The following is a 16,806-nucleotide window of genomic DNA, read 5'->3' as shown; positions in this document are numbered from 1 at the left end:
GCAGGACTGAGTTTTATCTAGACCATCCCAGGTTTGTCTAACCTGCTCTTAAACGACTCCAATGATGGAGATTCCACAACCTCCCTGGGCAATTTATTCCAATGTTTAACCACACTGACAGGAAGTTTTTCCTAGTGCCGAACCTAAACCGCCCTTGTTGCTTATCCTATTAATTGTCCTATTAAAACCCTAGGAAATTCTCATTAACAAAAACTTCATTAAGTTTCCCATCCCCCCCAAAATAAACCCTAAATAGCAAGGAAATGCTATGGGGGGAGGGATAGCTCAGTGGTTTGAGCATTGGCCTGCTAAACCCAGGGTTGTGAGTTCAATCCTTGAGGGGCCACTTAGGGATCTGGGGCAAAATCAGTACTTGGTCCTGCTAGTGAAGGCAGGGGGCTGGACTCAATGACCTTTCAAGGTCCCTTCCGGTTCTAGGAGATAGGATAATTTATATTTCCACTGACAGTAAAAAATTCTGCACTTCACAACAACTCTCTTCTGCTTCCAACAAATAAAGAAACACTACATATTAATCTTCCTCACAGGATAATGTAAAACCCCATACTTCCCCCACAAATACATAACACACCACGCACTTGAATGAGGCACAGGTCCCGTGGAAAAAACAGCATAAGATCACATAACTAAAAACTGTATCATAATGCACAGGCATGTGCAAAGGCCAAATTAATGTTGCACAGGCACCTTTATTCTGGAATTTCTTAAATTTTGATAGGCTGACTTTATAACTTAATAACATTCTTTAACTTAGTTTTGTGTGCATAATTCCTAGGTTTTTAAAAAAGAAAACTAAAAAAAAATCCATCATGTGGTACCATATTGACACCACCTGGGTCACTAGCAGTGTTGAACCTTATGATCCACCAACACAGACCACTACCCACTTTAGTTAATGGAATAACTCACAGCAGTAGTTTGTTGTCATCTTCTAAATTGACCAGCACTAGAAGGGGATGAAGAGATGCTTTGCCAGTGGGTTTCACAGATATTTGGTGACAGCAAAGGAATGGTGAGACTAAGGAATCATGGGTTCCATTTCAGGATCTGGAGAGGAGTGCATTCTAATGGTCACAGACCTTTCTGCCCATCTCCCCTCCTCCTCCCTCCCAGTCCTACTCTCCTTGCCCAGCCAATCCCAGTTCACTCTGCAATCTGGCTCCTCATCAGATCTGTCCTCCTTCCCCTTCACCTCCTTCCATTTGCCTCACTAGTTCCCAGTCCCAGATTCCTTGCCCACCCAGTCCCATTCGCCCCCCAGCTCTCAGTCCCAGTCTCCTTGCTGAGCCAGCTCCCGCTGCCTTCCTCATCATCCTCCAGTCCCAGTCTCCCACCCCACAAGATCCTTGTCACAAGCTACTCCCCCTCAAGTCTGGCTCTTATCCCCTCTGCATTTGAGTCAGGCAGCTTCTTTCTCCAAGCTGCCTGGGTGTCAGCAGGAGGAACACAGGAGAGAGATGCTCCCACCTTCTAGTGCCCAGAACCAGCCCATACTGGGGTAGTAGCACTGCGTGTTATTAAGGCAGCCCAACCCTTTCCATGATAAGCAACAGAAAGCAGGGTCTTATAACTTTACCAAACTTCAACCATTTGGGCTGAAATTCTCCATGTTGGGTATCTTCCCCTGGACATCCAGGGTATTCATCCCCTGGATGAATTTTTGTGGAAAATTTCAGCCAAAACGGTTCAGTTTCTGAGACCAAATGTAGGGAAAAATACATTTTGCAATGTTAAAAAAAAATTCGATGACCTTTTCTTTGGATAGCTCTAGCTTTCAGACTGCACTTGTGCCATTGTCGCAGAGCAACTGAGCCTGCCCCATCCCAGGGCTAGGGGTGCGAAGCCGGACTTTCCCATAATTGCAGCTGCCAGCTGCTCTGGGCTATGGTGGGGTTGGCACTTGAACTGAGGTGGGGAGCCTGTTTCTCCTGTGCTCACAGTGACCCCTCCTGCTGGCATCCAGGCGATGTGGAGCAAGAAGCCACCTGGACAACCACCAGGGAGAAGTAGACCAGTGGTTCTCAAACTTTTGTACTGGTGACCCCTTTCACATAGCAAGCCTCTGAGTGTGACCCCCCATATAAATTAAAAATACTTTTTAATATATTTAAAACCATTATAAATGCTGGAGGCAAAGCAGGGTTTGGGGTGGAGGCTGACAGCTTGCGACCCCCCCCGTGTAATAACCTCGTGACCCCCTGAGGGGTCCCGACCCCCAGTCAGAGAACCCCTGGTGTAGATGCATGAGTACAGGTGGGAGACCCGGATCCAGAAATTCTAAATCAGCGTGGACTCTCAGGCCTGGACTTGCAAACACAGAGCCTGCATGCTTCAGCCCCACACACCCTGGGCTTACGTTGCAGTGTAGACATACGCTTTGTCTCCAGACACAGCTAAGCTGTGTTCACAAGTTAATGTCCAATGCTTGGGTCTTCCATTGTCTCTCCATTTATGTGTATTGATTCCATTCAGTTCTTGATGGTGCATTTTGGTCCCACCCAGATAGGCCGACACCTATATGATTCCAACATCTCTCTCGTTGCTCTTGTCCCCGAGTAGAAATTAATCTCTTCACACTCAGTGGCTAGACATACAAAGTCAGTGGGTAAACTGAATAATGCTTCATAAAAATATTACAAAAATTCCCCCACTCTCCACATCTATTCTCCCTTTAAGAACAAACTGACCGGGATTACTCCCAGTGATCTAGGGACATTCAAGCCCTTCCTTGGGACAACACATCAGCAATAATATTTGCATTTCCCTTAATATGAATTACTTCCATAATCATAATTATGGAGGGTTAGACTCCATAACAACCTGGCATTAGAACCTTTCATATGATTGAGCCAGGCAAGTGATCCATATACAGTAAAGTGCCACTCATACAGATCTTCTTCTTCCATACATATTCTTACGAGCCCACATAGTTACAAGACATTACTTTTCAATAGTTCCATAATTCTTTTCCCTGGGGAGCAGTTTTGTACTCAGCTGTGCAACTGGATGTCTCTCTTCCTAAGCATTAGTCTGCATCAACACAGTGTCTGAGGTATCTGTGAAGACCATAAAGGGTTTGTCAAAGTCTGGGTTTATCAACACTGGATCTTTGCTTAGGGTTTCCTTCAGTTCACAGAAAGCTGTTTGACACTGTTCCATCCAGACTACTTTGTCTGGCTTATGCTTTTATAATTCAATGATAGGAGCAGCTAGGGAGTTAAAGTGGGGTACAAATCTCCTGTAAAACCCCACCATCCCAATAAAGGAGTGGGCCTTTTTTTGTTTTTTTGTTTTTTTGAGAGCGGGTCAGCTGCAAGATTCACTGTTTATATGTAATTATCTGAAAGGACTACTTAAATATAGTGCAGCCTGTTTAGCAGTTCTGAGTGGGAGGCTAGGATTTAAAATTATCACTCCTGAAATTTCCTGGCTGAATACTACTGGCTATGGAAAACACGTCAAATCACTGACATTATCAGTTGAATAAAAGTTGCCTCTGTTTATTCTGCTACTCTCCACACCAACTTCAACTTCTAGAATTCCGGGAGTTCCTCACACCTTACAAGAGATTTTTTCAGAAAGCTGGTACAACCTGTCATATTATTTCCAGATTTCATCATAACTAAAATAACACATGGTGCATTTTTATGTGTAATGTGATCATACTATTCAGCCATACCTGTAAGCACAATGTGTTTTTTGAGCTCTCAAAGATCAGACAACTTATGCAAAACCTCAGATATTGCATAGCTCTTTTGTTGAACTGTTTTTAATTCTAAACTAAGCACTGTCATTTTCTTATTAATCTTGCAGTATAATTCCCCTCTGTAGGGAGAGGATAAATGGTGAAACCACTGTAACTGTAGACATCAAACTAATAGACTGCAGTCTGCTGATTTTATCATTTTTCATTTAGCATCCACCTTGACATTTGAGACAATCCTTTGTAAATATTTGGAGGGACATGTGAATGTTAACAGTAGTGTAATCAAGCTACTTCTGGCAGGCGGACTTTCATAGTGGATGGTCACTGTTGTGATAATTGGGCCTCTAAATTTACTCTCGTGAGCTCAACTGTAAAAAGCATGTGAAAGTTCACAAGATGTCACAATAACCTATACTAACTAATGTTGATGGGAAAAAATACAAAAAGGAGATAGAAAAGTTGAATTAGTCTAAACGAAAGGGCCTACTCGTATTGTTCAAGGACTGTTAAATTCATTGTTGGTAAAACCAGAATATCTGGAACTGGAAATTAATGAACCAGAATTGGTGTGTCTGATATTATGCTTAATTGGTGGACAAAATAATGAGGGGATGGGCTATTCCACCCACCATTCCCTTTGTGGGTTCTTAAAGAAAGACTTTGGGTGGGTGGAATAGAGAAGAACCAGACGGAGGCTACTGGAGCGAGCTTCTCTATCATGACTGCCTCCCCCACCATGTCCTGAGACCCTAGACCCTAGCTTTGTCCTAATTCTGAGGTGTCTTGACCAAACTGAGGCAGAGAGAGGGATCCAGATAACATCACCACCCCTACCAGCTCCAGCTGAATCCTAAACCCACCTGAGGTGAAACAGGATCTATCAGACTTTAGCAGCAGCCGCAGCAACAAACAGCTCCAGCTCATGTCAACTAACTTCTTCTCTTTTCCTCAAAAGGACAGATTTACCATCTTCGGTACCATCTTAGAGACCGTCAGACGGGGTTTTTTCCCCTTCTAAAACTCTCTCTGGCTAAAGGAAGACGGAACAAGGATTTAACACTATTTAATGTTGGACAGTTATGTTCGCACCTTGGCCCATTTATTCCATCTAAATTAATGCATATTTTTGGCAGCCCAATGTGGGACTCTCTCAGAAGATGGCACTTCAGCAAATAAGCAATTGTTTTCAAAGTTAGTTTCAAACAAAACTTTGTTTTAATATTTTTTATGTTTAATGTAAGATTTGAATCCAGCTGAATCCCAGCTGTGTCCCAAACACCACCTGAGATGAAACGGTATTGGACTGTAAAACAGCAGTAACAACAACAGCTCTAGCTCATCTCAACTAATTTCTTCTCTTTTCCTCAGAAGGACAGTTTTTACCTTCCAAGAGACTCTCAAACAGTGGGGATTTTCCTTCTAAAAATTCTTTCCTGCTGAAGGGAAAGGGAGCAAGAATTGTTGTTAAAATGAAAGCCTTACTTAATACTTTACATTTCAAAGGTTAAAAGGATTTTTAATAGTATGTTTGCCATTATACTGAGCAGGCTGAGGTCTCTGTATACCAAACTTGAGACCTTTAACACTGTTTAATGTTGGGCAGTGAATGGATTATGTTAACACCTTTGGCCCATTTATTGCATTTAAATTAATACAACAGCACATAGACTACTATAGTAAAACATGATCATTAGGAGGTACATTTTCTCTGTGTTGTGAAGGTATTAAACTCAGATTCCAGGAGTCACCAAGGTAAATGCCAGTGCACAATATTGTTTGCAGTAGCCGTGTTGGTCCCAGGATATGAGAGAGACAAGATAACTCTGCTACACACTAAAAACCATGGACTCAGCAGAGACTGGTTTTATGGCTCATCACAACACCACACATGCCCTCGTCTCCGCTTGCTAACCAATAACTGCCTACTTCATTTTAAGTGGTCTCTTTCAGCATATATGAGCCCCTTATGCTTTACAATCTGTCCCAACTTGTATTTAGCTTAGACACTCTGGTTACCTTCCCCACACCTGAACAAGAGCTCTGTGAAGCTTAAAAGCTTATCCCTTCCACCAGCAGAAGTTGGTCCAATAAAAGATTTTACCTCACCTGTTTTGTCTCAGTGCACAATGTTGAGAATTTGCCTCTTCCTAGCTATGGTGCTGTAATAATCTTCTGTAACGACTGTCTCACTAAGTGTATAATTCAGTGTAGAAAAACATTAAGATCATAATAAATAAAACAAAGTTGTAATCTTTGTTTCATTATTCATTAATGACAGGTTTCAGAGTAGCAGCCGTGTTAGTCTGTATCCGCAAAAATAACAGGAGTACTTGTGGCACCTTAGAGACTAACAAATTTATTAGAGCATAAGCTTTCGTGGGCTACAACCCACTTCTTCGGATGCATCCGAAGAAGTGGGTTGTAGCCCACGAAAGCTTATGCTCTAATAAATTTGTTAGTCTCTAAGGTGCCACAAGTACTCCTGTTATTATTCATTAAGGGACTGATCCAACTCCCACTGAAGACAATGGGAGTCTTTGTATTGCTTTCAGTGCGAGTTGGATTCTGCCCTAATGCATCTGTAGAATTCATGTTACCATGAATTAAGTTTTACCTCGTCTGGTCTACCCGCAGTTTTTGTACCACGTTAACTATATCTGATTAAAAACCAATATTGTTAAAGCAGTGCAGCCTCCTGGAGTGGATGCAGTTGTACTGGTGTACTTCTACTGGAAATAAGCTATACAGATATAAACACCTTTGTACCAGTATAACTGCATCCACAGTAGAGCGTTGCACTGCTTTCACTGTATTTGCTTAGAAACAGATAAAGCAGTAGAACATCTGTGTGTAGACCAGCGCTACAGGGAATGGTATAAAATATATATACCAGTATCAGCAGCTCAGAAATAATTCTCTATTTTAGACCTCCTAACAACACTGAGCTCTGTGTTCTGTCTTCTTTGTTCAGGACAATTCTTGTAAACATTTGTTCAAAACTTTCCATTTGTTCTGAGGTTTCTTTGTTTTGTAGAGAGTGTTTAAAAGGTACTAACTAGTTATAGGTCTATGGGGACAGACTTGCAGAGCACTACTTGACCTTATCTTTGTGTTAAATGTCAGTTACCCAGAATGTTTAAAATGCATTGCAAATGAGGTAAAAAATACACACCCTAACAACTCCCTTTATGTACATATAGCAACACCAGAGCCAGCAAACGCTTGTGTAATTTTATCACAGTTGTTGAAATATATGACTTGCAGCCTAATCGCTAAAACAAAAGGATCTGAGACTGCTAAAGGATTAATAGCCTCAATACATTTTAAATGTGATGTAGGCTTTGTGGACATCCGTTATTAACTGTCTCTTCAGAAGTCAATAAAAGCAGCTGCTACTCCTCAAAGTCTGTCCATTCTTGTTGAGCTTAGCCATTATCAACAAATAAATTTACCCCTGCCTGTAGAAATGGATTAGATGCTTTTTTGCATGATTCCATTCTTAATTTTTTAGCCTCTTTCTTGCTTCAGATTAAAGGAGATCCAGATGAGTGAATATGATGCATCTACTTACGAAAGGTTCTCTGGAGCTGTCCGAAGACAAGTTCAGTCTCTCCGAATCATCCTAGACAATCTGCAGGTAACGCTTGATTTATTGGTAAAGGGAACTGTCAACTCACTAGATTAGGGCCAAAATATTACCAACTGTACTTCAACATATATCACTATTTGATTAATAATATCTTTGAGAGTCGAGAGCAAATTGAGGTCCTACCTGCAATTAGGGCAAACACAGAAATATGTGACCATTTCAAAAGCAGCATTAAAGTGGACCTGTATTCTGGCCAACCAGACAATCAGTATTCCCACACAGCTCACCACAGGGATGACTTGTTTAGGAGCACAATTAAACCGAGTGAGAAAAGAGACATTAGGGCAGGCCTGCACAACATGCGGCCCGCGGGGGGTCACTGTGAGGCCCGCGGGGGCAGGGCCGGCTCTAGGCACCAGCAAAACAAGCTGGTGCTTGGGGCGGCACATTTTTAGGAGCGGCATGGCCGGCGCCAGAATGCCGCCCCTAAAAATGTGCCCCGGCCGCCCTAGCTCACCTCCGCTGCTGCTGCCGCTCGCGCACCGCTACTCGCCCTCCCTCCCAGGCTCTCAAGCCTGGGAGGGAGGGGGAGCAGCGGCGCGCGAATCAGCTGTTTCACGCGCCGCAGCCGCTCGGGGTCTTCCCCCTCCCTCCCAGGCTCTTAAACCTGGGAGGGAGGGGGAGATCCCGAGCAGCCGCGGCGTGCGAAACAGCTGTTTCGCGCACCGTTGCTCCCCCTCCCTCCCAGGCTCTCAAACCTGGGAGGGAGGGGGACACTCCGAGTGGCCACGGCGCGGGCGCCGCTTCTCCCCCTCCCTCCCAGGCTTGAGAGCCTGGGGGGGAGGAGGCAGGGAAGGGGCGGAGTTGAGGCAGGGCCGGGGGTGGGGTAATTAAAAAACGGTGGGGGGGAGGGGCGTCCAAAATTGTTTTTGCTTTGGGCGGCAAAAATCCTAGAGCCGGCCCTGTGCGGGGGGATTCCAAACCCCACGCACACAAAGTCCCGAGGCTGGCGTGGCGGCGCTTCCTGGGGCAGCTCCTGGTGGCGTGCCTACCCGCCGACAGGAGCCAGCAATGCGGGCGGCTGAGTCCAGCCCAATCAGAGCTGCGGGGGCGGGGCTTTCAGGCGCCCCCCACCCAACGCCCGTGCCGGCGCAAGGATATTTTTGCGCCCTCGCGCGCCACCGGCCCCCCTGCCCCAAGCGGGACACGGGCAGGGAGCCCTCGCGCGCTGCCGCCCCCCCCCCCCCCGCCCCAAGCGGGACACGGGGATGGAGCCCTCGCTCGCCGCCGCGCCTCCACCCCCCCACACACCCCAAGCGGGACACGGGGATGGAGCCCTCGCGCGCCGCCGCGCCTCCACCCCCCCACCCCCACCCCAAGCGGGACACGGGGATGGAGCCCTCGCGCGCCGCCGCGCCTCCACCCGCCCCCCGGCCCCAAGTGGGATACGGAGCCCGCGCGCGGCGCCGCACCCCCCAGGCCTCAAGCAGGACACGGAGCCCTCGCGCACCGCTGCCCCTCCCCACTGCCCCAAGCGGGACAGGGGCACGGAGCCCTCGCCCCCCCCCCCCCAGCGGGACACGGGGCTCAGCCACCGCCCCCGTCCTGAGCACTTTTTGCCCCCCCCCCCCCCGGACTCCTGCCCCATCCAACCCCCCGCGTTCCTTGATGCCCCCCCCGGGACCCCTGCCCCATCCACCCCCTTCCCTGTCCCTTGACTGCCCTCCGCCACCCCATCCAACTCCTCTCCTCATTCCCTATCCAACCACCCCTTCTCCCTGTCCCCTGACCACCCTTGGAACCCCTGCCCCTGACTGCCTCCCACCGCCCCATCCAACCCCTGCTCCTTTCTGACTGCCCCCCGGGACCCTTGCCCCCATTCAATCCCCCTGTTCCCTGCCATCTGACCGCCCCAACCCCTATCCCCCCCCCCACCCCCCTGAACTCCCCTGCCCTCTATCCAACACCCCCTCCCTGCTCCCTTACCGCGCTGCCTGGAGGTGGCTGGCGGCACTACAGCCGCGCCGCTCGGCTGGAGCCGGGCCACACCACCACCGTGCAGTGCCTGGAGCACCAGGTCAGGCTGAGCTTGCAGCCCCCCTGCTTCCCGCAAATCAGCTGTTCGCGCAGGAAGCCTGGGAGGGCTGAGAAGCAAGCAGCGGCTTCGCGCTCAGGCCCAGGGAGGCGGAGCAGAGGTGAGCTGGGGCGGGGAGCGGTTCCCCTCCGCGCCCCTCCCCCCGGGTTACCTGCTGTGGCGCGGGCGGCTCCCCCCACCCCAGCTCACCTCCGCTCCATCTCCGCCTCCCTGGGCTTGAGCGCGAAGCCACCGCTTGCTTCTCTGCCCTCCCAGGCTTCCCGCGCGAACAGCTGATTCGCGGGAAGCGGGGGGGGGAGGGGGAGAAGCGGGGCAGAGTGTTCAGAGGCGGAGGCGGAGTGGAGATGAGCTGGGGCCGGGGAGCGGGGCGGAGAGCTGGAGCACCCATGGGGTCGGCTCCTAAGGCGCCACTTTTGGATAATGTGCTCAGGGGGAGCAGCTGCTCCCTCTGCTCCCCCCCAGCTATGGTTCTGGTCACTTCAACTTGCCGGTTGTTAAATTTAGAAGCCCTTTTAGAACCGGTTGTCCCGCGCAGGACAACTGGTTCTAAAAGGGCTTCTAAATTTAACAACTGGTTCCCGCGAACTGGTGCGAACCGGCTCCCGCTCACCACTGGAGACTCCCCTTGCCGCTCTCACCCTAGGAGCCAGAGACCTCCCAGCAGGGCTGGTGAGTGCGGCCAGGGAAGGGGGAAGGATGTGGTGGAGTGAGTGTCTGGGAGATGTGCGGGGGGTGCTGGGCTGTGAGGGTGTGGAGGGCGCTGGGCAGTGGGGGAGGTTTGTGTGTTTTGGGGTGCTAGGCAGTGGGGGCCTGTTGGGGGGTGCTGGGCAGTGAGGGAGATCTGTGTGTGTCAGGGCACTGGGGGTCTGTGTGGGGCATTGTTTAGTTGTGGTGGTGGGGCTGTGGGGAAGGGCACTGGGAGGGAGGGAGGAGAAATCTGTGTGTATTGGGAAACTAGCGAGTGGGGGGTTCTATGTGGGGTGCTGATGTGTATTAAGAGTTACCAGCTGGATTGAGGACTGATAGATCTGGACAGAGTTTATATTGAATGGGCAAATGAAAAAGATCGTAGGGAAAAACAGTAAGGTTCATTTAGCCGTCTTTGACATTTCGACCAATAAGGAAATTAAAATGCATTTGTAATTACATATCTTATTCTTGGCTGATAATCATTTATTGATATTTTTTAGGAAAATTTTCAATTTAAAACACAAACTTTTGTTTTTCTTTTTTTACTTCTGATGTCTATCTGAAAACCCATATAAATTGACACAAATTGCATATTAAAACTTTTTAAATGTATAAGCATTTTACTCACTTGGGCGCATTTGCCTCATGGCACACAAATTTGAACTCTGCTTCAAAAATTTGCACAGAAGAAATTTTTCTTTTACCTTAATTATACTATCTTAGGAGATTTAAGATAGTAAATCTCTCTGCAGAGATTTATCTACAACTGCATTGATTGACTGCTGTGTGCAGTAATATAGTGACCCCTGGACCTACAGGCTTCCACACACCGTCAGTGCCTTGCTAGTGTGCCATGCGCCGTGAGATATCTCTTCTCTTTGTGTGTGACTGTGAGTGTTTCCCTTGTGTGTGAATTTATTCAACAAAATCTTGAGCTTCATAATGGATACCATGAGTGAAAAGAAAAAGAGAAAAATAGAATCAGAGCACAGAGTTTTCAACACTGAATGGATGAATAAATACTTATATACTATTTCCAAAGACAAAATACTGTGCCTCGTGTGTCGCGAAACGTTAGCCGTTCCGAAAGAATACAACCTTCGGTGGCACTTTGAAACTAAGCATCCCAATCTCGCCAAATTGAGCCCAAATGAAAAAATAATTAAAGCAGCCAGTTTAGCAAAAAACCTTAGTAGAGAACAGCAAATTTTCAAGAAAGTGAGCACTGAGAACGATACAGTTACTAAAGTAAGCTTTAAAATTTCTAAGGAAATTGCTGCTGCTGGGAAATGCTTGACAGAAGGCGAGTTATTAAAAAAGTGTATGTTGATTGCTGTATCTGAGTTATGTCCAGAAAAGAGGGGAATATTTGAGAATGTCAGTCTATCACGCATGACTGTACGGAGAAGAATAGCTGACATTTCTACCAATTTAAGTGATCAGTTAAAGCAGAGAGTCAGTGAATTCTGCTTTTACTCCCTAGCTATGGATGAAAGCACCGATTTAAAAGACACCGTCCAACTTCTTATTTTTATTTGAGGTATTGATAAAAACTTTGAAATTACTGAAGAACTTGCTGGCATGTGCTCCATGACGGGTCGCACAACCGGAAAAGAAATCTCCAGTAAAGTGATAAAGTGCACGAATGATAAGTCGGGATTAGATTTCACAAACTTGGTGGCCATTTGTACTGATGGTGCTCCAGCTATGTGCCAAAAAAATGTTGGAGCTGTTACTCTTCTTGAAGAATTTATCGGGAGAGAAATAACCAAACATCACTGCATTATGCATCAGCAGGTTTTGTGTAGCAAAATCTTAAAATTTGAGCATGTAATGTCAGTGGTAGTTTCCATTGTAAACTACATCCGTTCTAGAGGACTAAAACATAGGACATTTCGAGTCTTTCTTGAAGGGGTAGACACCGAGTGCAATAACTTAATCTACCATACAGAAGTGAGGTGGTTGAGTCGAGGAAGAGTGCTCCAGCGTTTTGTTGCTTTGAAAGAGGAGGTAGCAAAATTCCTAGAAAATGGGCCAATAAAATTCCCAGAGCTTGAAAATGAGTCCTGGAATCAAGATCTCTTTTTCTTTTGTGATATTACAGCACACCTGAATGATCTCAACATTCAACTTCAGGGAAAAAATCAACTTATATTTCAAATGTGTGCAGCAGTGAAAGCTTTCAAAATGAAATTGAAACTTTTCAGAAGTCAGCTGTCAAAAGGTGAAATGTGTCACATTCCCACTTGTGCACAGCGTATCCCTCAGCACAAACACGCCGAGTTAGGAGAAAAATACGCAAAGCAGATTAATCTTTTGATTGAAGAATTTGACAGAAGACTTACTTTGTCTAAAGAAGAAGACGTCCAGTTGAAGCTGATTGCAGATCCCTTTTCTGTGGATCCAGAGGAAGTGCCACTAGATTTGCAGTTGGAGGTTATTGAACTTCAGTGTTCAGCAGTTTACCGAAATAAGCACAGAGAAAGCAGCTTGCGGGACTTCTACAAAAGTCTGGACAATGAAGTTGCACTGAAAACGTTCAGCATTTTTGGACGCACTTACATATGTGAACAAACATTTTCCATCATGAACATGAATAAAAACAAGCAACGTTCTTCTCTGACTGACGACCATTTGGAAGACATTATGAAAATATCCACTTCAAATATGACCCCCAAATGCGACAAGCTTGTTGCCGAAAAGAGATGTAATATTTCTCATTAAATTTGCAAGGTAATTATGAAAAGTACAAATGTTTTCTTTCAACGGAACAGATGTTTTTAATTTTTCCATGATTAATAAAAAAAATTAAAATAATTTAACAAATTGTTTGATTTAATTGAAAAATTCTTAATAAAGTATCACACACCCTCCCCCCCAAACCTTAGCTGTTTCGGCGGGGCGGTGCTGGGGAAGGAGGGTTTGTTTCCGCGGGGCTGTGCGGTGCTGGGGGGGAGGGGGGTTTCCGTGGGGCCGGGGGGTTTCGGCCCTCAGCTGTTTTCTTTGGAGTAATATGGCCCTCGCCACTTTACGAGTTGTGCAGGCCTGCAGGATGAGGTGGATGTGTGTGACAGTGCATGGATCCCATTCCGTGTCCCTGATTCTGTCCTGGAGCCCCCCGTGGCTCAGAAGTGTGAACAAGGCAGATTTTCATAGGGGGCCCATGGCTCCTGCCTGGTCATAGCTTTTCAGGCATCCAACTGTGTGTAGCAGAAAGCTTAAATTTATAAAGCTTAAATTTGACTCGGTTTAAAAGGAACCTCTCATTGGCACATTTAAAAATAAAAATAGCTGCTCTCTTTATGTAGGATATAACCAACAAGAAAGTTTGTCCTTTATTGCCTTTGTTTGCTGTATCATCAGTTAATTAACCATAGAACTGTGCTAGCTTCCAGCAATGCTGGTACACAAACACTGTAAACAAAAACAAGTATATTAATTTCAAGATGAAAGTGAAGAAAGTGGGGAAAAGGAAAGAATTTTTACATTTTTAATGGGAGCGGGTGGGGCTATCAGTAGAGATGAGAAAACATAGAACTAGTAAAATTATCAGGCAGACATTCCTTATTTCAGGAATATTAAGTCAGTGGTGCAATTAAAAGTGATGTCACTCTTAGGTCAGATTTTACTGTGTAATTATGGTTTTGAAAAATAAGCTCCTTAAAAATCCTCAATCACTTTCTAACTGCAATAACTAGACATACAAATTCATAACTTTTCAAATTACATTTGAAATAAAGGCAAATTTAAACTTACTATGATTGCATAATGTGCGCACATTGTTTATATTATTCAGACCCTAATATTTGTTTACTTGTCTCTTGCTTTACCGTGAATCCTTTAAAGACATCATTTTATTGACATCAAAATAACTGAAAATCATTATGGAAAAATTGTTTTTTCCTTAAGAGTTTTCAGGCATAGTTTTCTCTTTCTATTTTAACAGCATCGCATGCATTTGCAAAATACATTAAAAACACTTCTGGGTGTTTTTGTTTTGTTTTTACTGTATAGATAGACCGGAAACTGTATGCAATTCTATGTGGAAGGGATAGTCATTGAATATTCTAAATAATTTAGCAGTATTTTGGAGAAGAAACTAGTTCAAATTTAGCAGGAAAAGAACAATGTCAACTCAGTTTTCCCTTAAGATATTTACAACTCAGATACTTTTAATTAATGCATAATCAGAATAGCAAATATACTTCAAGGAGAAGCTGTCATCACTTGAAACACATCTCTGAAAATGACTTAGAGAATAAGATTAGTGTGAACCATGCCGCTAGTCAAAACATTTTCTTCCCACACTTCTTTTTTGAATATCCTCAAAGCTATAGCTTTGTCAGTGTAAACAATAACTAAACTAAGGATATGCTCAGTGAAGCTGAAACTTTATTGCCTTCTGCTGTTTTTCCCTTACTGTCTACCAAGAGGAAGCAGATCACAAATACTTGAAAGAACAGTCGTCCTCAGAACTTGGTGTGTTAAAGACCCATCCATGCTCAAATGCTTGTAGTCAATGCTGTGAACAAAATATCATCTCAGCCCATTCTACTGTTCCTTTCACGTTTGTGGCTCTCCATGCGAGACAGGGCAAACTGGCCATCAGTTGTGAAATTTTGGTAGGTGTGTATATATCGTCTGAAAGTTAAAACAGTCAGAAAAGTAAAGGAATCAAGGCGGGATGACAGACTGCAAACCTATTGACCTAAGGCAACATCAGAGGAAGATGAGACTTCCACTTTGTAATTTTTTATGAATGAGAAGAGATGCCCAAATCATTTGCTTTGCAGATTTCCTCATATTCCTCTCTGCTCATGAAGTGGAAATAGATCTTGTAGAATGAGCTCTTGAATAAGAAGGATGAGTTCTGCCCATTCTCATACAAGATTCATAATGCTGCCCCATCCCGTATGAAGATGGTGGCTTTCACGGTTTTAAAACCTTTGTCCTTGCCCATCTGGGAAATAAGACACTTGTTTTCAAGAAAGATGTTGTTCTGTCCAAGTAGAATTTAATCACTAAGCAGGTAATGGCACTTCACCACCTTATGGTGAGAAGGGTTGGGAAAAAGGAAGAAAATATTGTATCTTGATTTAAAGGATAGGAAGAAAAAACTTTGGGTAGAAGTTCTGATGTCCATAATCCCACTCTGTCAGGGGGGGAAAAAGGGTATTTGTTTCACTGATTCTTCTTGCAGACGTAAAGTTACTTAGACAAGAAAAACAATGAACTAATAGCGATTGGTCCAAAGGATTGTTTCATCAGTTGTTTCACTATGAAATTCAGCATCCAGTTGGCTATGTGGGCTTGAAATGGAGGGTGACATTTTCTCACTGCCTGGAGAACTTAGAAATGGGGGTGTAAAGCTAAATCCCTTTTCCTGAGTGTAAACAGAAGACTTCTAACAAAGCCACCTGGACATGTAAGGCTTTAAAGCTCAGACCTTTAATGAATCCATCAATTAAGAACCAAAGGTAGGTTTTGCTAGAACTGATTTCAAACTGAGGACCTGTTCAGAACACCTACATTTGAACACATGCCAGAGGCAGTGGGCTGGGATGTAGAATTCTTTTGTGGACTGTAGTTGGTCATCAAATAGCTGTCCAGAGTGTACAAAGTTCCAGAGATCTGTCCTCTCAGATTCCAGGCATGCAGTTTGAACTTCTCTGGGATTGGCAAAGCATGGTCCCTGCTTCAGAAGATCTCTGATGAGAGGTAATTTCAAAGGAAGACAAACTGAGAGAACCAGGGTCTGTGAGGCCAATGAGAGATCACTAAGAGGAAACTTAAGCCCTGTTGTCTAAGCACCCAATTCTTCAGTCATCAGAGGGGATGTATTCAGTGGGAGTATTACTAGCGTATAGACAGCAGGACTGAGCTGTAAAGAATGGTACATCAGTATTAAAAGTCAGAGCACAAACACCCATGGTAGCAAAAAGTGCACTGTCTTGATTATTACTATTTGCAATGTTTTGATTGTAAATTGCATACAAGATTATTATGAATGCTGTTGTAAAAGGAACCACGCATAGACCATTAGAATCATAGACTTTAGACTTTAAACTTTACGGTCAGAAGGGACCATCATGATTGTCCAGTCTGACCTCCTGCATAACGCAGACCATTGAATCTCACCCACCCACTCCTGTAACAAACCCCTAACCTATGTCTGAGTTACTGAAGTCCTCAAATCATGGTTTAAAGACTTCAAGGTGCAGAGAATCCTCCAGCAAGTGACCCATGACCCACGCTGCAGAGGAAGGTGAAAAACCCCCAGGGCCTCTGCCAATCTGCCCTGGAGGAAAATTCCTTCCCGACCCCAAATATGGCGATCAGCTAAACCCTGAGCATGTGGTCAAGACTCAGCAGCCAGACCCCCAGGAAAGAATTCTCTGTAGTAACTCAGATCCCACCCAGGGCCGGCTCTACCATTTTTGCAGCCCCAAGCAAAAAAAAAAAAAAATCCGCCCAGACTGTGCCACCCCAAGAATGCACGTGCTTCCTCCGCTGGTGCCTGGAGCCGGCCCTGATCCCACCCCATCTAAAATCCCATCACAGGCCATTGGACATATTTACTGCTAATAGTCAAAGATCAATTAATTGCCCAAATTAGGCTATCCCATCATACCATCCCCTCCATAAACTTATCAAGCTTAGTCTTGAAGCCAGATATGTCTTTTGCCTCCACTGCTCCCCTTGGAA

At 45.1% G+C, this 16,806-nt stretch overlaps 1 protein-coding gene across 1 annotated transcript in view; it reads left to right on the top strand.

Moving 5' to 3' along the window:
• The window catches only part of VWA8 (von Willebrand factor A domain containing 8), a 263,005-nt gene that overhangs the window by 229,691 nt on the left and 16,508 nt on the right, over positions 1-16,806 (top strand). Inside the window, exon 39 of the mRNA XM_065414163.1 lies at positions 7,256-7,364. Within this exon, the coding sequence (XP_065270235.1) occupies positions 7,256-7,364 (109 nt within the window). The remainder of the gene's footprint in view (positions 1-7,255; positions 7,365-16,806) is intronic.

Source organism: Emys orbicularis, chromosome 1, assembly GCF_028017835.1.
Source record: "Emys orbicularis isolate rEmyOrb1 chromosome 1, rEmyOrb1.hap1, whole genome shotgun sequence".
NCBI classification, from domain to species: Eukaryota; Metazoa; Chordata; order Testudines; family Emydidae; genus Emys; species Emys orbicularis.
The sequence above is the reverse complement of the archived record's forward strand: the minus strand, read 5'-3'. Positions and strand labels throughout refer to the sequence as shown.